At 41.6% G+C, this 22,366-nt stretch overlaps 2 protein-coding genes across 3 annotated transcripts; both read left to right on the top strand.

The window, feature by feature from the left end:
- The first annotated feature begins 4,393 nt into the window (after window positions 1-4,393).
- Window positions 4,394-5,937, top strand: IQCF2 (IQ motif containing F2). Of its 2 annotated transcripts, none has more exons than XM_012771465.3 (3): window positions 4,394-4,498; window positions 4,656-4,745; window positions 5,499-5,937. In XM_012771465.3, the coding sequence occupies exons 1-3, from the start codon at window positions 4,481-4,483 to the stop codon at window positions 5,880-5,882; spliced, it is 492 nt and encodes a 163-aa protein (XP_012626919.1). In that variant the 5' UTR covers window positions 4,394-4,480; the 3' UTR covers window positions 5,883-5,937. The 2 variants fall into 2 exon arrangements, with proteins under 2 accessions (XP_012626919.1, XP_012626920.1); XM_012771466.3 differs by having other exon boundaries at window positions 5,541-5,937.
- Window positions 5,938-16,461: 10,524 nt separating this feature from the next.
- On the top strand, window positions 16,462-16,894 carry LOC109729274 (cytochrome c oxidase subunit 6B1-like). The gene has a single exon (XM_075996397.1). The coding sequence runs from the start codon at window positions 16,548-16,550 to the stop codon at window positions 16,803-16,805; it is 258 nt and encodes an 85-aa protein (XP_075852512.1). The 5' UTR covers window positions 16,462-16,547; the 3' UTR covers window positions 16,806-16,894.
- The last annotated feature ends 5,472 nt before the right edge of the window (window positions 16,895-22,366 follow it).

The raw sequence follows: 22,366 nt of genomic DNA on the forward strand, positions 1-22,366 counted from the left end.
TTCATTTCTTTTCTGTACAGAATAGATGTTAAGATAATAATTTGGATGTATTGGTCTAAATAAAATATACTGTTAAAATTAATTTCACTTGTTTCTTTTTCCTTTTTAATGTGGCTACTAGAAGAGTTAAAATTACATATGTGTGCATGTGTGGCTTGCATTACGTTTCTATTGAACAGAACTGGGCGAGAGGGAGCCTGCAAGGCTAGAAGAAGAGGAAGGGACTTGAGCTTGCCTTTCTGCATCCTAGTCCCATGAGCATCCAAAGTACTACTTCTTCACCCAGCAGTGGCAGTTCCTTCCAGGAGCAGCAGTTGATTCCAGGTTTCAGTTTTTCCCGCACTTTTAGACCCAGCCTCTTTATACCCCCACAGAGAAACCACCACCCAGATGACTGGAGCCCCTCCTTGGAAGACTGGACCCTAATCCCAAAGGGCCCCTCTTCTGACTGTTACTCATACCCACTGAAAGCTACTCCCTCCTCACAGGCCTGGGTTGCAGCTCTTTGGGTCCCCTCCTCCATGCTTCTAAGTTTTAATAACTCTTACCCCTTCTCTTTGCCATCCATTTGTGTGTCTGTAAAGGACTACCTGAGGCTGGCTGATTTATAAAGAAAAGAGGTTTATTTGGCTCATGGTTCTGCAGGCTGTGCATGAAGCATGGCACTGGGACCTGCTCCTGGCCAGGGCTGCTCCCACTTGGTGGAAGGCGAAGGGCAGCCTGCACGCAGAGACCACTCAGCGAGCACGGAAGCAAGGGGGACGGAGGAGGTGCCAGGCTCTTTTTGACAGTCAGCTCTGGGGGGAACTAACGGAGCAAGGATTTACAGCCACTAGGACAATCAGCACCAAGCTGTTCATGAGGGATCGGCCTCAGTGACCCAAACACCTCCCATGCTGCCCCACCTCCAACACTGGGGACCGCCTTTCAACATGAAATTTGGAGGGATCAAATATCCAAACCAGAGCAGGGTGATAGCTGCTTCCCGTAATTGCCACTTCCATGACATCTTTAGTGTTCTCTTTTTGCCATTTCAGTTACCTAGTTGACAGCTTCATCCCTAGTTAACAGTCCTTACATTAAATTCTCCCTTTACGGTAGCTTGTGTGATTTCTATCTTATAATGGATCCTGACTGACACATCATTCCACGGCAAATTGGGGACCCAGTGTGCTGTCTGACGCTCTACCATTAGGGAATTCCTCAGTGCTGTCTTTCAGGACCACTCCTGAGTAGAGCTGGAGTGTGGCTGTGTCCATTCTCAGCTTGCATCAATGGCTGAGCTGACCAATTCATGAACCAAGCTTGAGATTGTGCCCTTTGTCCGTCTTCTGTTTATAAGGACATACATCCCCATGAGGACAGAGGGAGTTGAGGGAAAGGAGCCAATGCCACAGAATATCTTGATCTAATACCAATTATACCATTTTCATCTTAATAGTGGTTGCCGCTATACTTGCTCAGCCTATGACTAGGTGGATCTGACTAAGCCCAGCTCACAATGTACATCAACAACCACATAATCACTTGATGGTGCATGATAAGGTTTTCAGCCTCTTCTAGGGCTCAGTAGGGCCAGGAGCTCCTTTCCGAATGGGAAATAGATCTCTGCTAAACACGGCTTGGCATTACTTTAGAACTGCATCTCTGCAAGGAGAGTTTGCCAAAGACCCCACACAGCATCCTTACATATTCCCTCTAGCACGTGGGTTCTACTGGATGATATGGTCCAAGCTGCAGGCTGTTTATACCATAGCCTGAAATTACTGCAATTCCCTCTTTCTTGCTCTGGGCTGCACTAAAAACTGGCTGCTTCCAAGTCAGGCAAAAAATAGGCCAGAGAGTATTCCCAAGTGTGGTATATTCTGTCTCCAGAGATCAAAAGAGACCTGCCGGTGCTGTGCCTTTAGCTGTAGAAAATATAAGGCGCGACAATTTGTTCTTTACCTTGAAGGAATGTTCCAACATACACTAGGCTACAGGATCCCTGAAACTTTCACTAATATGGCAAGACTCTAAATCTTTGTAGAAATTTTCCACCATCTGGTATACATGACAGAGGACTAGCCACTTACTACTTACCAGTTCCAATTAACATATTGAGAACTAGTATGATGTTCTGCAGCATATCCAGGTGATCAAAGTCCCTTTGGATTATACTGTGGTAGATAGACCTAGAGCAAGAGGCCTGGTGCTGGACCATGAATGTGTACTACTGTCCTTGCCAGGTGAACTTGAACTGATTTTGATTCTCCTTATTGATATGAATTTCAAAGAATTCAGTTCCATTAAAGATATAACATCTGGCATAGTGGGTTTGATTGAAACTTAAACTTGGTTAAGTTTACTAATCTATAAATACCTGCCGTGACCCTTCTAGTGTTTTTCAGGACCATACTGCTGAATTAGATGAGGACATGATGTGGACCAGCACCCTCACATCCTAAGACTTTTCTCCCTTTCTTCCCAGGATGTGGTATTGCTTCTGATTTCTTATTTTGATAAAGAAATGGTGTCTTCAGGGACTTCCTACTATACTGACTCTATCTCAAAGGGCTAAGGAACCCATCTCAGAATTCTGCAAGCAGCTAAATATATCTGTCCTGACAATGAACTCAGGGACTGAGGAAATGACCACAGGCTTAGGTCCACATATCCAATAGACCCACCGTCAGAGAGACATGTACAATGACTCCATTTATCAACTTCCGTGCACTGTAGAGTTCTTTTCTTGCTAGATTAAATGAAATAATTTACATAAAATGCTCAGCACAAAAGCTTCCTATCCGTGTTTTTCAGCATACAGTGAAAGCCCTGACAAACAATGTTATAATTTTTGCTTTTAACAATCATATATATTTTAAGAAATTTGAGATGAAAATAGTTTATTCTGTTTACCCAGATATTTCTTATTTCTGATGCTCTTCTTCAAATTCTAAAGTTCCAGATTTCCCTTCTGCCTGAAGAATTTACATTAGCATGTGTTTTAAAGTAGGTCTACTGGAGATGAATTCTTTTCATTTTCCTTCACTGAGAGTGTCTTTATTTTCCCTTCATTCTTGATGAGTATTTTCAATAGATATAGAATTCTAGGTTGACAGTTTTTTTCACTTAGCACTTTAAAAATCTTGTTTCACTGCCTTATGGTACTCCAACTGGCAAATCTATGGAGACAGAAAGTAGATTAGTGGTCCCTAGGAACTGGGGAAGGCAAAAATGGGGACTGACTGCTGATGGGGATGGGGATTATTTGGGGGGTGATGAAATATTTGTTCTAGAATCAGATAGTGGTGACGGTTGCACAACTTTGTGAATATATCAAAAACCACTAAATTGTACAGTTTTAAATGGTGAGTTTGATGGGATGGGAATTATATCTTTTTAAAAAGACCTTTGCAGACAAAATTTTAAAATTTTATACAAAAACATAGAATTATTCCTAAACAAGTGGAGAAATAGTCCTAATGTTCTTAGAAGGGAAAGTTCAGTGTCACAAAGATGAGCTTTCCCCCCAAAATCAATGCTCTTACATTCAAAATCCCAGCAGGACATATTAAGAAACTAACAGTGGTCCCATGAAATGCTTGATAAAAATTTTTGTCTTTTAGAATATCTTTGAATAGTTTAAATCATATTGGAAATATCTGAATTAATAAGTTTTTAAAAATTGATGTGAATCTACCTTGTCATGGTGCCTTATTTGTGGAAGATCTTTAACAGCCTTCTCAATTTATCAAGCTTTTACACATTTTCTTCAGTTCATTTTGACAATTTATATTTTGTTAGAAAATCATTTCCTCTTACCATTCAAATTTCTTACCATAATAGTTCCTTGTATTTTTTTAAGCTACCTGTGGTTATTTCACTTTTTTCATTCCACTTTTGTTCTCGTTCTTCATCATCCAGTTTCATGGAGTATTTATCTTTAAAATGGTCTTGTCAAAATGCTTTCTTTTAAAGTTATTTATCACTACCCATTTTTGTTTTCTAGTTCATTAACTTCAGTTTTTATCTTTATTTTACTACTTTCTAGATTTGTCTGATGGATCTTTTTCCTAGTTTCCTAAGGCAATGTGAGGCACTGGAGCCTGAGTGGAGGGAAAACAGGGCGTGCTAAGTCCGAGAAGGCACCGAGAGGTGCGTGGGGAGCCACTGCCGTCCCTCCCCCTCTGCTACATGGCTGGCAGTGAGAAGGGCTGTGGACGGCCTTCAGAGGACCAGCACTCCGGTATGGAACGCCACTCCAGCACCCTACCCTTCCACCCCGAGCTCTGGCACATCTCTGACAGGAGAGAAAGAGGTAGGTGGTACAAGTTCCCATGGAGCTTATTTCTAACAAAGACCCAACTCTGCAGCAGATGTCCAAATCCCTGTGTCATAATGCAATTGTGAATTCATAGCTCTCCCCTCACTCATATTATTCATGCCATGCCTTGGGAAGCAGAGAAATCAGAGCCAATAAACCATCTAGAGCCAAGCCATGGGGATTCAATTTTGCGTAAGAGATATGCTTGGGGTGGCCGGGTATCTCCCTGGACTTCTCAGGTTTGGGGGAAAGAGGGGACATTAAAGCAGTGAGTGCCTTTGTACAAAGCCACAGAGAGAGGCAACAGTCTTAACTCATGTATGCATTTCCCATTTAATTCTAATGACAGACCAACGGCCATTTAATTTTAATTGTAATCGAGGACATCGAAGAAACTATTGAATGGAAGTTGATGCAGAAGAAGAAGGAGAAAGATAAGGTGGGTAGAATTCTACGTAGTTAAGAGAGATTCAGAACGTTGGTGTGCATGTCATGAGGGTGTGGGATTTTGCCTCTTACGAATCCAGAGGCTAATGAGGAATCAACTCAATACCCGCTCATTTTTCCTCCATCCCCTTCTCCACCTGGGCTGTCTATATCCGGGTCTGACTGAGACCTAGAGGATGACAGGAAAGAATGAAAGCCAGCAAGAAGTGCACAGGGTGGAGAGATGAGAATGTGAGAACTCAATTAGGGAGTAGAATGTTCAGAATATGGGAAGGCTGGAAGCAGAATCTGTGGTCAGGATATGGAAACCCACCATTAGTATCAAAATACATGGTCGTAGCAGAGAGGAAGCAGCCAGTGGTAGTTTGGGACTGGAGTTAGCAGAGAGTAACCAGGCAAAAGGTTATGAGGCCAAACCTTCCAAACCCAATGAGCACTGAAGAGGTGGAGTGTGACTAACAAGCTCCCTTGGTCCCTAATGCACCCTTCTAGATACCAATGGTTTTTCTTCAATCTGTGCACTGGGGAAGTACCCAATAGAAGGATGACACTGTGGCTCAGAGCGAGTTGATGTGTTCAAAGTGGCAGAGGAGGGTCACCAACAGGTCTCCTGACAATGAGTTAGTGTCCTGCTAACTCCCCTGAGCTCTCTAAGGAAGGGCTGACTTTTAAGAGACAGAGTCTGGGCTCCTTCCAGGAAAATCCTAGAAGTTAGTAGCAGGAAGTTCCTCTTGTCTCTGCCTAGAGAACGAAACTAAAAAGAAATAAAGCAGCCATAATTATCCAGGCCTGGTGGCGAGGCACCCTGGTGCGCAGGACGCTGCTGCACATGGCCCTCAGGGCCTGGATCATCCAGTGCTGGTGGAGGACCACTCTGTTGAGGATGCTGGAGAAGAACCGGCGGGCAGCGCTGATCAACTTCATAACCACAGAGAGGGCAGTGATCAAGCTCCAGTCTTTGGTCCGTATGTGGCGCATCCACTGGCGATACTGCCAGGTGCTCAATGCCCTCTACGTCATCCAGAGCCACTGGCAGTGCCACAACTGCCAGACCTGCGCTCTCCTCCGGGGCCACTGTGTGGCCACAGCCACTCACCTGCAGTTCCACATTGAGATAATGAACTGCTAAGGGCAGGCAAGAAGGGGCACCGTGTTTTTTGATCCCCAATAAAGGTCTAACCTGCTCCGGTGTGTCTCATGGTGTCCCTCAACTAATGGGAATCTTGAGACTTCGGTCTTGTTGCCTCCTCTTCTCCCCAGGAAGAATTGCAGTGAGGTTTCCCTCTGTGTCCATGGACCCTGTTTGGGACTGTCAGTGGCCATATGCTACTCACTCAGTCATCAAAACAGAAAGTGCAGCCCCGTCGGCCCTGCTATATGACAAAGCCAGAAGTCCCAGTTTCATCCCCAGCCCCATTCCTTTCTTTTCACCCAGGGATCTGGGAGGCAAGTGGACTGCATCCTCCGGAGGACTCAGGGCACCTCTGCATGTAAGGGCGGACCATGAGGCTCTGCTCTGTCAGCCTGGGGTCAGGGTCAGCTGGGGGCTGGGCTGCCTCATTTCCTCTTGGGGAGGCGCCTACAGAGAACGCCCGCGTCGGGCTGATCCTCCTGGGAGCAGTGCAGCCCCTGGTGAAGGACAGGAGTCTGGCCTCGGTGGTGGGTAGGGCTGGGGCTGGCATGCCAACGGGTAGGTGGTGACCCTGGGGACTAGCAGAAAACAGAAGTTCACAACACCCCAACTCTTTCTCTGCAATTCTCTCACCAGAACGCCTCTCCCCACGGGCTGGCGGCAGACGGGGCTCCCTCGGATATTACCCCACCTTGACTCTTATCTCAATTCTTGGTGATTTTATCATTGGCCAAGGTGATCCTACCAATCTCCTTAATTCTTACCTCAAATAAACCTTTTCTGCTCCCCTCCCAAGACCATACTAAAGCAGCGCTGTTCCACAGAACCTTGTGTGACGATGGAAATGTTCTCCCTCTGTGCTGTCCGATATGGTCGCCTCCAGCCGTGTATTGCTGTGGAGCACCTGAAATGTCCCTAGTGCATCTGAGGAATTGGATTTTTAATTTCATTTAAATTTAAATCACCACTGGACAGTGAGGCTCTAGACCTCACCATCACCAATAATTGTACTATTGCTCAAATTGCTTTTGCTAGTGTTGCATCCTTTGGTTATGTTCCTTCCTTCCATTTCACCTCTTCAATAACCCCAGTAGAATATTTTTACAGATGTGATAAGATCTTCCAAAGTAATGGCCCTAATAATTATTTTTTACAGCCATCACCCCAAACATGCCCTTGACTCTTTATCCAGTTCAGATTCTGTGACTAATTATTATAATGTCTCCCCTGTACAACTTCACTCCCTTGCCCTCCTCTCTCTCTGCAAATATGTATGAGACAAAACCAACCATCTCCCTGTTCTGAGCCTGCAGAACACCAGAGCTGGAAGAAAACGAGCCACCATGAGGCATGGTCTCACTTTATATTCATAATTACATATCTCAACATGATATATTTCCCAATAAATTTTTCTAATATGTATACATTATCCATTTCTGAGTTAAATAATTCATACTGCCTCCTCTCCAAATGTTTGTTATTTAGGCTGACATTTATGTGTTAAAAACAGGACCTGAAAAGATCACTACCAGAAGGAATGGGTGATTCTTAGAACCGGTGAGGGCCTTTTGAGCTCTCCCGCCAGGCTGCCTTTCCTGCCCTGGCAAATCTTCTCTCAGGCTGAGCCTCCCTCCCCCCATTTGGTAGAGGTGTGTTTACATGATTAGGATCTGGTTTGGATAAGGCCGCCCTAATAAAGAACCATACGTTCCTCCTCGGATGATAAAATACTTCTTGTTTTTTCTGGTATAAGTTCCTTCCAGTAAAAGACATGTGTCTCTCCTGATTGAGAACTCTTGGTTTCTACAGAATTTACATTCTGTCTGGGAGGCATGTCTTTTCTGGTTTGCATGCGTAGTTTAATACTTCGATCTACAAGCCTAGGTTACAATTTTTGTGAACATTCTTATCCTGATTTCTTTTGATTTGGTTTGACTCATTTCCCTTGCTTGTTTCTAAAAATCTTCCAAAAGCAGAAATAAATTTTCTAGATGGTGGGTGCAGGATGGCTATTAAAAGTCACTAGGGTGGTTGCTACCATCTAAAACACAAATCTAAACTCCTGGCATTCCCAAACAGGACTTAAAGGCTTTTCTTTGCTCTCAAGAGATTAATAAGAAATGGAATGGGTATTCACAAACATTAAGGCATGCCAGATTTTCTGGGACTCCAGCTGGCTACGTATTATGGCTTGTTCTTGTGCACATTTTTAAATAGAAGGGCAAAATTAGGTCAAGGAAAAGTCAGAGCTCAAATTGTCATTATCTGAAAAACCTGTAACTGTAGAGTAAACATGTAGAGTCTTCTAAGTTCTCTATTTTTTCTTTCTGCCTACTTTGAATCTGCTGACTTTCCTACTGTTGATGAGATAAAACTCACTTTTTATGGCATCCCAGCCAAGATAAAAAGTCTTAAAAGGACTCTTCAAATTAATGGCTTTAAAAATTACAACAGTTCCATGGTAATCAAGAACCTAGACACCTTTTAGAAGTATAAATTTAGGTGTGCCTAACAATGGTGTACGGTGATGGAATACTTAATTTAAAAATTAATAATCTAAAGGAAAAATAACTAGATGTTTATAAAAGTTAGATTCTCTAATCAAACAGGCCAAAATCTTGAGTTCAGAGCAATAATATATGGTATCTCCATCCCATATAAAATTTTACTTTTTTTGTCATACAGAGGCCAAAAAGAAAAAGCCAGAAGAAAAAAAAAATGCTAAAAGTTTTTCCTACCTGCATTTGCTAATCAAGCTGGTAAACCAGACCAGCAAACAAAAGACAGATTTGTTACTAGTTCAAGGCTACTTAGAGATTTTGCTTTTCTTATAGGATTCAGCCAATCCTAGCTAAAAGATAAACATTGAATATTTAACCCTAACTCATTTGAAATTTTAAAAAAAGGACAAAGACTGGGGAGGGGGGAGATGGTGAAAGAGGATTTTAAAAACCAAACTCTCATGGAAACAGCTTTACCCCAAATCTTGGTCCGTGGCTTTCATTAGATTACCTATTAGGGTAAATAAAGTCTACCCATGTAAACAGGTTCCAATTTTGTCAGAAATATAATTTGGATCAAACTGTCTTTTATAAACCAGTAAGCTTGTATTACTATCTCATGACTAAAATTCTAAATGAAAGCTATGAGATATTTGTTTGTGTGTGTATATATCTTTAGATGTGTTTACATGTGTATACATACCTTATGTTATATTAATACATTGTGTCTACATGGTAAAATCTGGCATATGCATAAATACCTTTTAAAATTTTATTTAGATTGGCTTAGATAAATAGGGGCCCATATAAAATATATAGTAATTAACCCAAATGCCTTTTAATTCATGTGATTAAGTAAATCTTAAATAAATAGTCAAATTTTTAAATTATTGGTAAAATAAAATAAAAATGTATTTTAAATTGTCAGCATACATTTTTGTCTGGGTTTACTAGTCAGACAGTTTTATATTTATTTCTACTAGGTGTTTTAAGGTATCAAGGGCTATAAAACTATGAACCCAGCCTAAAACAGAATGATCTTTCTTTGTACAATTTTTTTGATAACTAACATGAATTTAATATTGTTGGTTTAATGAAAACAGCTGCATCATCTGAGTTACTGGCATAATACCCATATATTTAACTTTAAGGTTCCTATTTAGTTGATTGAACACTTGCTATTCACAGGCTATAAAAATGGTTTACAAGAAAATAACTCAAAATGATGACTAGCTTTGTCTAATATTTCATTTCTCATAAGTAATCCAGGTAAACTATTAAAAATAAATAAATTAGGTAATTGTAAATTAGGTAAACACTTATAAATAAACTTTTATGTAATTTGAAATCTTAAAGTTATGTTACATTAGATAGTAGACACTCATTAAATGTCTTGGTCATTGCCAAATAGGATTTAAAAACACTGAAACAAATTGCTGAACATAAATGTAAGTTTGTTCTTGGCTTCTTAAATTTTATAGAAAGACTAAATATATTTGGATCTATTAATGTACATAAAAAATTATATTACGGGAGCTGGGCACGGTGGCTCACGCCTGTAATTCTAGCACTCTGGGAGGCCAAGGTGGGAGGACTGATTGAGCTCAGGAGTTTGAGACCAGCCTGACCAAGAGCAAGACCCCGTCTCTACTGAAAAATAGAAAAATTATCAAAAGATGACTGTTAAAGAAACAGAATTCAGAATGAAAAATGAAAACTTCTTGCAGTCTTATTAAGAGCAAATCCATACTTCAAGAAACTTTCTTGTTCTAATGTAGGGAACCATATTTTTTAGTTTGGTATTAGTCTATTTTTAATATCAAATCTCAATCTTTAGAAAGATATAAATAATCCCCTTCCAATTATAGCCAACTTAATTACACACAAAATTCCTTTTATAAATTCTCTTTTCACAAACCTTTTCACAACCTCCTCAGACCATTGATGACGTGCTCAGACTTTCTGCTTTGTCCTGTGTTTCCTCTTTCTTAAATAACCAGTCGTTTCATCTTAGGACAAAAATTTATCATAGAAGATTCTTTCTCATATAAAATTATTCTCTTTTCTTTTTATCCTTCCTTAACAAAAATACATCTTCGCATTCATAACTTTTTTTTACATCTCTCTCTCCTACTTACTGGTTCCTTTTTATCTTATTTCATATTTTGAAATAACCTTTAAATAACTTCTGAATTAGACAAAATTATTCTTTTTTAAATAAAGAACACATTTTTTATACTTTTCTCATCAAAATATATCTTACACACATCTTATATAGAGAATTATATATAGATAAGTTAGAATTGTTAATTCTTAGTAACCTTAAATTATAGTGAAAACCTAGGAAGCAAGAAATCTTGAATTATCTGTCACATATCAGCTTTTATAGATAAGAACCATTTTTATAATTTTTAGAAACATGTTTCCCCATAATATAATTTTTCTTTTTAGAGACAGAGTCTCACTCTGTTGCCCTGGGTAGAATGCAGTGGCGTCATGGTAGCTTACACCAACCTCAGACTCCTGGGCTCAAGCAATCCTCCTGCCTCAGCCTCTTGAGTAGCTGGGACTACAGGTGCGCACCACCATGCCCAGCTAATATTTCTATTTGTTGCAGAGAAAGGGTCTTGTTCTTGCTCAGGCTGGTCTTCAACTCCTGAGCTCAAGTGATCCTCCCATCTCAGCCTCCCAAAGTGCTAGGATTATAAGAGTTAGCCATCGCACCCAGCTTCACTTGATTTTTGACAAAGGTTCCAAAGCAATTCAATGGAAGAAAGATGGCATTTTTCGTAAATGATGCTGAAGTAATTGGATATCCACAGGCAACAACAAGAAAATGAACCTTGACCTAAGTCTCATACTTTATATAAAAATTAATTCAAAATGAGGCCGGGCGCTGTGGCTCACGCCTGTAATCCTAGCTCTTGGGAGGCCGAGGCGGGCGGATTGCTCAAGGTCAGGAGTTCAAAATGAATCACCACCTTAAATATAAAATGTAAAGTTACAAACCTTTGGAAAAATTGGAAGAAAATTTAGACAAAGAGTTCTCAGACTTAACACCACAAACACAATTCAGAAAAGGAAAATTGATTATTGGACTTCATCAAAATTTAAAAAAAATTTTTTTAAAGGTCTCTGTAAAAGATCTGTTAAGAGAATAAAAAGAAAAGTTTCCAAATGGGAGAAAATATTTGAAAACCACATATCAGATGAAGGGCTTATATCTACAAATTTCATTAAAGATTTTTTAAATAGTTTTAGGTTCACAACAAATTGAAAGGAAAGTACAAAGATTTCCCATGTAGCCCTTCCTCCACACATGCATCATCTCCCCCAGCATCCCCCACTAGCGTGGTGGCACTTTTGTTACAATTGATGAAACCACATGTATACATCACAATCTCCCCAAAGCATGTTTACATTAGGGCTCACTCTTGGAGTTATACATTCTATGGGTCTGGACAAATGTCTAGTCAGTCCTTCATATCCAGGGGCTCCCCATCCACAGATTCAACCACAAATCAAAAGTATTTTATAAAAAGAAATACAATAATAAAAAATAATATGAATTTTTTAAAATTACAGTATAACAACCATTTCCATAGCCTTTACATTGTATTAGGTATTATAAGTAATTTAGAAATGATTTAAAGTGCACAGAAGGATGGTATAGTTATATGCAAATGCTACACATCATTTTATATAATGGATTTGAGCATCCACTTATTCTGGTTCCTTGAAGGGGCCCTGGAACCAATCCCCCAAGGATACCAGGGGTGACTGTATGTTGACATGTATTCTCATGTATTATAGTATACATAGTATTTAATAGTTCAACTGCCCTAAAAATCTTGTATTCTACCTACTCATCCCTCCTGGGCCCTTCCAAAAAAAACCCTGGCAACCACTGATGTTTTTACTGTCCCCATAGTTTTCTCTTTTCCAGAATGTCATGTAGTTCAAATCAGACAGTATATAGCCTTCTCAAATGGGCTTCTTCTGCTTAGTAATATGCATTTAAGGTTTTCCATGTCTTTTCATGTCTTCACAGCTGATTTCTTTTTAGCCTTAAATAGTAATATTCCATTTTCTGGATGTTCCACCACTTATCCATTCACCTACTGAAGGGCATCTTGGTTTCCTCCAAGTTTTAGCAATTATAAATAAAGCTGCTATAAACATCCATTTGCAAGTTTTTATGTAGACATAAGTTTTCAGTTCCTTTGGGTAGATACCAAGGATCATGACTGCTGGGTCATATGGTAGAAGTATGTTTAGTTTTGTCCTCCAAAGTGGCTGTACCATTTTGCATTCCCACCAGCAATGAAAGAGAGTTCCTGTTTCCCACATACTGGCCAGCATTTGGTATTTTCAGTGTTGTGGATGTTGGCCTTCTAGTAGGTATGCAGTGGTACCTAGAATATATTTTTTTAAAACTCTCAAAGCTCAACAGTAAAAAAAGAAACAATCCAATTATTAAATGAGCAAAAAACATGAACAAACATTTTACTAAAGAGTATGTATAGATGGCAAATAAACATTTGAAAATCTATTTAACTTCATTAGCCATAAGGAAATACAAATTATCAGAATGATTAAAATAAGAAATAATGACAAAACCAAATGCTGATGAGGACATGGAGAAACAATTTCTCACACATTGCTGGTGGAAACATAAAATGATACAACCTCTCTGGAAAACAATTTTGCAGTTTCCTAAAAAATTAAACACGTAGTTACCAAACAACCCAGAAATCGTACTCTTGGGCATTTATCATAGAAAAAAATGAAATTTATGTTCACATGAAAACCTGTACCTAAGCTGGAAGAAAGATGGTAGAGCAAAGCACCAGGAACCCATCTCTCCATCTAGAGAATGACGGCACTGTCAGAATATATCTGATATAGCTACTTTGGAACTCTGGGGTCTGTTGGAAGGCTTGTAATGTCCAGAAGCTTGGATAGCAAATTGTGGTTAAGTTTGGTCAATGTCAGGTCTTAGCATGGTAGCAGCTACTCATCCCTGACCTCCCCAGCCCCACTGTGTAGGCAACAGTACATACATTCCAGAACAGTTTGTACTCAGCTTTCAGGAACCCAGGTGACCAATAAGGATCCTGCCCTCAAAATATCAGAGGTCTGGTGCTCTGATTGCTGCTCTGATCACACAAATTCAGACAGAGGCAGGTAGGCATTGCTTCCATCCTCACTATTGTTGCAACCTCCTCCCTCTCTGGCTCAAGTGACTTCCAAGGAATTTAAAGAACCAGGGATTGGCCAGGTGCGGTGGCTCACGCCTGTAATCCTAGCACTCTGGGAGGCTGAGGCTGGCAGATTGCTCAAGGTCAGGTGTTCGAAACCAGCCTGAGCAAGAGTGAGACCCTGTCTCTACTATAAATAGAAAGAAATTAATTAGCCAACTAATATATATATATAATAAATTAGCCGGGCATGGTGGCACATGCCTGTAGTCCCAGCTACTCGGGAGGCTGAGGCAGGAGGATTGCTTGAGCCCAGGAGTTTGAGGTTGCTGTGAGCTAGGCTGACGCCACAGCACTCACACTAGCCTGGGCAACAAAGTGAGACTCTGTCTCAAAAAAAAAAAAAAAAAAAGAACCAGGGATTTTACCCCCTTCGCTATTCTTTTTCCCTTTAATGGAGCCAAACATTTAAGGAGTAGGATATTCAAAAGCAGCCACATATAAAGAGGGAATTTAGAGATTCCCAGGATGAGAAAAGACCTGAGAAGGTCTTAAGTTTACTCTAAGGCTGATCCCCGTCACAAAGACACCCTTCAACAGCGGTCCCCAACCTTTTTGACACCGGGGACCAGTTTCATGAAAGATGATTTTTCCACAGGCTGGAGGGGTAGGGGAATGATTCAAACACATTATATTTATTATGCACTTTATTTCTGTTATTATTACATCATAACATACAATGGAATAATTATACAACCCACCATAACGCAGAATCTAATGCCGTAGCTGCTCTGACAGGAGGCGGAGCTCAGGCGGTGATGGGAGGATGCGGAGCGGCTGCAAACACAGATGAAGCTTCCCTCACCTCCTGTGTGTGGCCCAGTTCCTAACAGGCCACAGTCTGGTACCAATCAGCAGCCTGGGGATCGGGGACTGCAGCCGTGCAACAAATAAACAAACAAACAAAAACCTAGCAAACTCTGGGAAATAGTGAGAATCTGCTCTCTAGAGCTATAACGCTATGTTGTAAGATTCAAATGTCCTTTCCTGCATGATGCAGGGGCTGATCTCACTTGATAGCATGGTGACCCCAAGACCAACAATGTCTCCTTATTGCACATGCCAATAAATTGCCAAGCAGTGACCTAGGAAGAAAAATAGAAGAGGACGTAACTGGACATTTGACAGCAACAACAAAAGAAACACAAGGAGGCATACAAAAAAAAAAGTATGGCCTATTCAAGGAAAAATGTAAAACAACAGAAATGAGAGACTTACTAGACAAATATTTTAAAAACTGTATTAAATATCCTCAAAGAGCTAAAAGACAACATGAACAAGGTCACGAAAATGATGTATGAACAAAACGCAATTATCAATAAGGAAAAAAACATAAAAAGAGACCAAAAAGGAATTCTGGAGCTGAAATGAAAATTTCACTAGAAGGATACAAAAGCAGGCTTGAGCAGGCAGAAGAAAGAACCAGCAAACCTGAAGACAGGACAACTGAGTTTAAGGGACGGAAATAAAAGAAAGATTGAAGTGGACAGAGCCTCAGGGGCCTGCGGGACCCCACTGAGAGGACCAACATGCATGCATGGGAGTCCCAGAAAGAAGAGAGAGAAAAGGACAGAGAAAGTATTCAAAGAAATAATGGCTGGAAAGCTTCCCAAATTTGATTTTAGACGTGAATCTAAACATACAAGAAGCTCAACAAATTCCAAGCAGGATGATTTCAAAGAGACCCACGCTGAGACCCACGCTGAGACACATAATAACCAAGCTTTCAAAAGACAAAAACAAAGAATATTGAAACCAGCAAGAGAGAAGCAACTCATCACTTACAAGGGATCCCCAGTAAGATTCTCAGCAGATTTCTCATCAGAAACCTTGGTGGCCAGAAAGCAGTCAGTTGATATATTGATATATATATATATATATATATATATATATATATATATATATATATATATATATACTGAAGGGGGAAAAAACCCAGTCATATAAGAATTCTATATTTAGCAAAACTTTGCTTCAAAAATGAGGGGAAAATTAAAACATTTTCAGGTAAACAAAAGCTGAGGAAGTTTGTTACCACTAGACCTTCCCTGGAAGAAATGCTAGTGGAGTGCTTCCGGCTGAGATGGAAGGACACTCCACGCCACGTGAGTAAAGATCTCTGGTAACAGAAAATACATTGACAATTATAAAAGCTAATATTATTGTAACTCTACTTTTTGTTTTCTACATGATTTAAGAGGCTAATGCATTAAAAAATAATTATTAGTCTATGACTTAGGACACACAATGCATATTTGTGATATCAATAACCAAAAGGGGCTGGGATAGAGTTGTATATCTATTTTTTATGCTCATGAAGTTAAATTGTAATACATTTGAATTAGAGTGTTATAATTTTAGGATGTTGAATGTAATCCTCGTGGTAACCACAAACAAAATTGCTATAGAAAACACACAAAAGGAAATAAGAGGCCGGGCGCGGTGGCTCAAGCCTGTAATCCTAGCACTCTGGGAGGCCGAGGCGGGCGGATTGCTCGAGGTCAGGAGTTCGAAACCAGCCTGAGCAAGAGTGAGACCCCGTCTCTACTATAAATAGAAAGAAATTAATTGGCCAACTAATATATATATATAAAATTAGCCGGGCGTGGTGGCGCATGCCTGTAGTCCCAGCTACTCGGGAGGCTGAGGCAGAAGGATTGCTTGAGCCCAGGAGTTTGAGGTTGCTGTGAGCTAGGCTGACGCCACGGCACTCACTCTAGCCTGTGCAACAAAGCGAGACTCTGTCTCAAAAAAAAAAAAAAAAAAAAAGGAAATAAGAGGAGAATTTAAATGTTTCAGGATTTAAGAAATCAACTGAGCTACGAGGTGCGTCTGGGGTGTCTGTAGGCTGCCCAGAACCCCCGCCAACACCCACTCCTTTGCCTTCAGGAGTCAGCATCATGGCAGAAGACATCAACACCAAAATGAAGAACTACAAGACTGCCCCTTTTGACAGCCGCTTCTCCAACCAGAACCAGACCAGGAACTGCTGGCAGAACTACCTAGACTTTCACTGCTGCGAGAAGGCAGTGACTACTAAAGGGGGTGATGTCTCTGTGTGTGAATGGTGGCATGTGTACAAGTCCCTCTGCCCCATATCCTGGGTCTGGGCCTGGGACGACCGCAGGGCAGAAGGCACATTTCCTGGGAAGATCTGAACTGGCTTCGGCCCACCTCTGTCCTTCCCGCAGGGTAGCAAAGGGAGACCTGGGTACATGGTGATCCCCACCTGGGACCCTGAATCATGACTTAACTACTAATGAAAACTAATAAAACTGGAAAAAAGAAAAAGAAAAAAAGAAATCAACTAACACAAAAGAAGACAGTAAGGCAGGAAGCGAGGAATAAAGGCATATAGAAAACAAACACCAAAATGACGGAAGTCCCTCCTCCCTCCTTATCGGTGACTACTTTAAATGTAGATGGATAAAATGCTCCAATCAAAAGGCAAAGGTTAGCCGGGCGCGGTGGCTCACGCCTGTAATCCTAGCACTCTGGGAGGCTGAGGCAGGCAAATCATTCATGATCTGGAGTTTGAAACCAGCCTGAGCAAGAACAAGACCCCATCTCTACTAAAAATAGAAACAAATTAATTGGCCAAGTAAAATATATAGAAAAAATTTGTCAGGCATGGCGGCACATGCCTGTAGTCCCAGCTACTCGGGAGGCTGAGGCAGAAGGATTGCTTGAGCCCAGGAGTTTGAGGTTGCTGTGAGCTAGGCTGACGCCACAGCACTCTAGTCAGGGCTACAGAGTGAGACTCTGTCTAAAAAAAAAAAAAAAAAAAAAAAAAGGCAAACGTTGGTAAAGTAGTTTCTTTGTTTGTTTGTTTCTTAGAGACAGAGTCTCGTCTTGCTCTTTCACCCAGGCTGAAGTATAGTGGCATGATTATAGCTCACCAGCTCACTATAACCTTGAACTGCTGGGCTCAGGCAATCTTCCCTCCTCAGCCTCCCAAAGTGCTAGGATTATAAGTGTGAGCCACTATGCCTAGCCACAAAGTAGATTTTTAAAATAACCTACTATAATAAATACTGTCTACAAGTGACTTACTTTAGATCAAATCACAGAAATAGGTTAGTAGTGCCAGAATGGAAAAAGATATTCCACGCAAATAGTAACAGGATAGCTATGCTAATATCAGACAATACAGACTTTACATCAGAAAAGTTTACAAGGCACAAAAAAGAACACTATATAGTAATAAAAGGTTTAATACAGCAAGAAGATATAACTATTATAAATATATACCCACCCAAAAATAGACCATTAAAATATATAAAACAAAAAGTTTAAAGAATAAAAAGACAGTTCTATAGTTATAGCTGGAGACTTCAATACCTCACTCTCAATGCTGGAAAGAAGAACCAGACAGAAAATTAGTAAGGAAATAGCAGACTTGAATAACACCGTAAACCAACTAGATCTAACAAACACACAGAACACTGTTCAAAAATAATAGGCAGGCGCAGTGGCTCACGCCTGTAATCCTAGCTCTCTGGGAGGCCAAGGCAGGTGGATCGCTCAAGGTCAGGAGTTCAAAACCAGCCTGAGCAAGAGTGAGACCCTGTCTCTACTAAAAATAGAAAGAAATTAATTGGCCAACTAAAAATACATAGAAAAAATTAGCCGGGCATGGTGGAAAATGCCTCTAGTCCCAGCTACTTGGGAGGCTGAGGCAGGAGGATTGCTTGAGCCCAGGAGTTTGAGGTTGCTGTGAGCTAGGCTGACGCCACGGCACTCTACCCTGGGCAACAGAGTGAGACTCTGACTCAAAAACATAAAATAAAATAACAGAATGCACATTGTTCTCAAGTGTATATGAGACATTCTCCAGGTTATATCATATGTCAAATTTAGTCTGGATATATTTAAAAAGATATATATTATAAAAAGTATCTTCTCTGACCACAACAGGATGAAGTTAGAAATAAGTAACACATGGTGGGCCCAGTGGCTCGTGCCTGTAATCCTAGCACTTTGGAAGGCTGGGATGGGAGGATCACTTGAGGCCAGGAGTTTTAGATCAGCCTGGGCAACATAGTAAGATCCCACCTCTATAAAATTTTTTAAAAATTAGCTGGGCATGGTGGCACATACCTGTAGCCCCAGCTATTCAGTAGGCTGAAGCAGAAAGATCACTTAAGCTCAGGAGGTCAAAGTTGCAGTGAACAACATTAGCCTGAGTTGCAGTGAACAACATTACTCTGAGACACACACAGTAAGACCCTGTCTCAAAAAAAAATTACTACCATGAGCAAAACTAGAAAATTCACCAATTTGTAGAAATTAACACATTACTGAACAACCAATGGATTAAAAAAGGAATCACAAGGTAAATTAAAAATACATAGAGACAAATGAAAATGAAAACAAAATATACCAAAATTTATGGGGTAAAACAGAGTCACTGCTAAGAAAGAAATTCACAGCTGTAAACACATTAATAAATAAGAAAAATATCAAACCAACAACCTAACTTTATAACTTGGGGTACTAGAAAAAGAAGAACAAACTAAACCAAAATTAGCAGAAGGAAGGTAATAAAATAAGAGCAGAGGTAAACAAAATAGAAAATAAAAATAGAGAAAATCAACAAAACCAAATGGTTGCTTTGAGAAGATTAACAAACTTGACAAATTTTTAGCTAAATTATCTAATAAAAAAAAGCAACAGAAAATACTTTAAATTACTAGTAAAATCAGCAATAAAACTGGGGACATTACTATTGATTCTACAGAAATAAAAAGGTAGAAGGACTGCTTCAGCCCAGGAGTTTGAGACTAGCCTGAGCAAGTGGGAGACCCCACCTGTACAAAAAATATAGAAATTAGCCAGGCATGGTGGCATGCACCTGTAGTCCCAGCTACTCAAGAGGCTGAGGCAGGAGGATTGCTTGAGCCCAGGAGTTTAAGGTTGCAGTGAGCTATGATGATGCCACTGCACTGTAGCCAGGGTGACACAACAAGACCCTGTCTCAAAATAATAATAATAATACTATAAGAGAATACTATGAATAGTTGTATGCCTACTGCAGGACAGTTTCTTGCTTTTAGTTCTCAAGAATAACTGCAGAATATGCTGGAAATGCAACAGCATGAGACAAGGAGGGACTGGTTGGAACAGCCTGGACTCTGTGCCAGTCCCTGCTAGAAACAGAATGCCCTTCAGTGCTTTGGCCCAGTGGTTCGTGTTGGCCCCGGGTATAAAACCCAGGATGGGCTGCTTTTCAGGGTCCCTCGGCTGCAGTGCAAGGGGGGCACAGGCAGACATGACTCCAGCACTCTGGTCAGCTTTCCTGAGCCCTGGCAGACTGGCTCAAGAATCCTAGGCTTCTGTTGTGCCTTGTTGCCCTTCCAGAAGTAATAAATCCGCTTTATGTAACTTGTTGCTTATTAGTGTGTTCTGTCTCGCTGGACTCAGACGCGGTGGTGACCGGCGTACAGTGAACCTGCTGCACAAAACTGGCCCTGCAAGCAAGGTCCCAGCCTACAGAATCATGGCTCAGTGGTGAAGCAGGAGGGATGATACCCCAATACCCAGGCAAGGCAGAGTGTCAGCCTGGGCACCCAGGGACGGGATATGCGGCTGGATGCTTTATGGAGAAGGAGGTGGTACATGTCACATAAATGCCCTCCTCCCCCACAGATGGGAGCGGGCTAGCTGCGTGGATCGAGGCAGAGAGAAAAGAAGGCAGAACGCAATAAACCATCCTCTGGTTGTTGGGCACTTATGAGAGTGGGCCCGAGAGCTCAGGAAGGGGGTACTCGGATGGTTCCTGAGGCATCTGGGAGCGAACTAACACGAGAGATTCAGGCAGTAGCAGAAAGGGAGACGGGTCTCGAGCACGGGTGTGGAGAAAGGCCAGGGAAGTCTTACTCCGCCTGGGTAGTGTGTTTGGTAAAGGACATTGCGGATCCGAATGTCTTAGGCTGAATGACGCAGTTAGGAGCAGAGCCAAGGTCTCCAGGTATCCCCCAGAGGCCAGCGGCCCTATACGCCCACCAAATTAGAAGGGGAAGTAAGAGGAATTCAGATTTTATGAGGTTCTGGGATACTGGAGCCCACATGACAGTATCTTGAGGTCCCCTTAGGGGAAAATGTAAATGGTGACCTTGGGAGGTCTGGGAGCGAACCCCGTGACCCAGGGTGCTTATCTGTTTGTGGTGTTTCCCTGCTGGGAGGGGCCCTTTGGGCCATTTCAGGGGCCGGGACGGTGGTCTCCACTGCTGAGTGCATTATAGGCATTGACATTTTGGCTGCTGGTAGCCCACAATATAACACTCCCCGAGGGTGCATGTCCATTGGCACCTAAGAATTTGAGCCATAGCGTGGAACATATCCACTCCTGCCTGTCACCTAAGCTGCCTAAGTCCTACTGGGTTGTTCAAAAAAGCCAGCACTGCATATTAAATGGGAAAAGGACATGACTTTGTTAATTCAGGACAGATAAAAATGTCACAACCAGAGGCCGAGGTGGGTGGATTGCTTGAGGTCAGGAGTTCGAAAAATGTCACAACCTACCTTGTCACAATGTAACAGCCCAGTTTGGCTGGTCAAAAAGGCCTCCAGAACACAGAGACTAGCAATGGACTATTGCAGGCTGAATGTCGAGGCCCCTTGGGTGGGAAACCAAAGAAATTTCCAGATACAGTCAAGCAAAAATTGTTGGCCCTGGTGACCCACTAATAAAAAGGAGGCCCAATAGCTGTTAGGGCCTCTTTGGGTACTGGAGATAGCATGTACCTCAACTGGCTGGCTTTTTGGCCCCCTTAGACAAGGTGACCAGTAAAGCTGCCAACTTTAAATGGGGCCCTTTGTAACAGTAGGACTTGGAAACCATTCAATAAGGCTCTGCCTCTGCAACTTTCACAGCCTGCTAGCCTGTTGGAATTGCAGGTGTCCCCAATGTCCACGTATGCCGATTGCAGTCTGTGGCTACAGAAAGCTGCCACTGGGGTGCACCAGCTTCTCAGATTTTGGCATGTAAGTTGTGTGAGGCAGCTGCCAGACAAATCTCAACTCCTTGCTTGCTACTGGGCACTGATGGGGACCAGGCTTCTTACAGCTGGAGTGCCACAAGGGACACTGCAACCTGCCCTGCCCACTCTCATTTGGGAAAGAGATTGGGATTTTGCAGGCACTAAAGAATGGCTGGAGACCTTGAGAGCGGGATTTGCAAGCACAGCCTGATCCAGCGGCTGTCCAGGTCACCCCACCCCAGCAAGTGCAGTGCTCCTCGGCACGCTCTGCAGCACGGTGCTGCCCTCGCACTGGAGTGCGGTGTTTGGTGTCCATGCTGTCCTAGTCGGAAAGGGTCCCCCCCAGCAGACTGTCTTGATGTTCTTTCTAGTGGGGTTTGCTTATAAACCCCACTAATAAAATAAGACAGGCTCGACAGAGCTCAATTATTAAATGTGAGAAAGAAAAAATTTTCTGTCTGATGAATGTGAGCCTCCTCTAAATTATCAAGCCCAGAGAGGCATGGGAATGAGGCAGCCATCACATCCCACATCCCACCTCCCACTTCCCGCCTTGAGCCAAGTAATTGTCCCTCAAAGCTACTTGCTATGTGGACTCCAGACTTCGTGGATTATTGCCACAGGTAGCTATAAATTAACCTAACAATGTCACATGCCAGACACCATAACTCATACCCTATAGCTCAACAATGTGTAGCCAAACACAAATCAATGTTATTTTGGTAAACCAATGAGGA

Source organism: Microcebus murinus, chromosome 1 (assembly GCF_040939455.1).
Source record: "Microcebus murinus isolate Inina chromosome 1, M.murinus_Inina_mat1.0, whole genome shotgun sequence".
Taxonomy (NCBI): Eukaryota; Metazoa; Chordata; class Mammalia; order Primates; family Cheirogaleidae; genus Microcebus; species Microcebus murinus.

Bases quoted from the DNA above. Each gene is read 5' to 3' on its own strand.
- LOC109729274 (XM_075996397.1), top strand. From the start codon at position 16,548: ATGGCAGAAGACATCAACACCAAAATGAAGAACTACAAGACTGCCCCT.
- IQCF2 (XM_012771465.3), top strand. The intron at 4,746-5,498 runs GTGGGTAGAATT...GTCTCTGCCTAG, and splicing joins AGAAGAAGGAGAAAGATAAG to AGAACGAAACTAAAAAGAAA.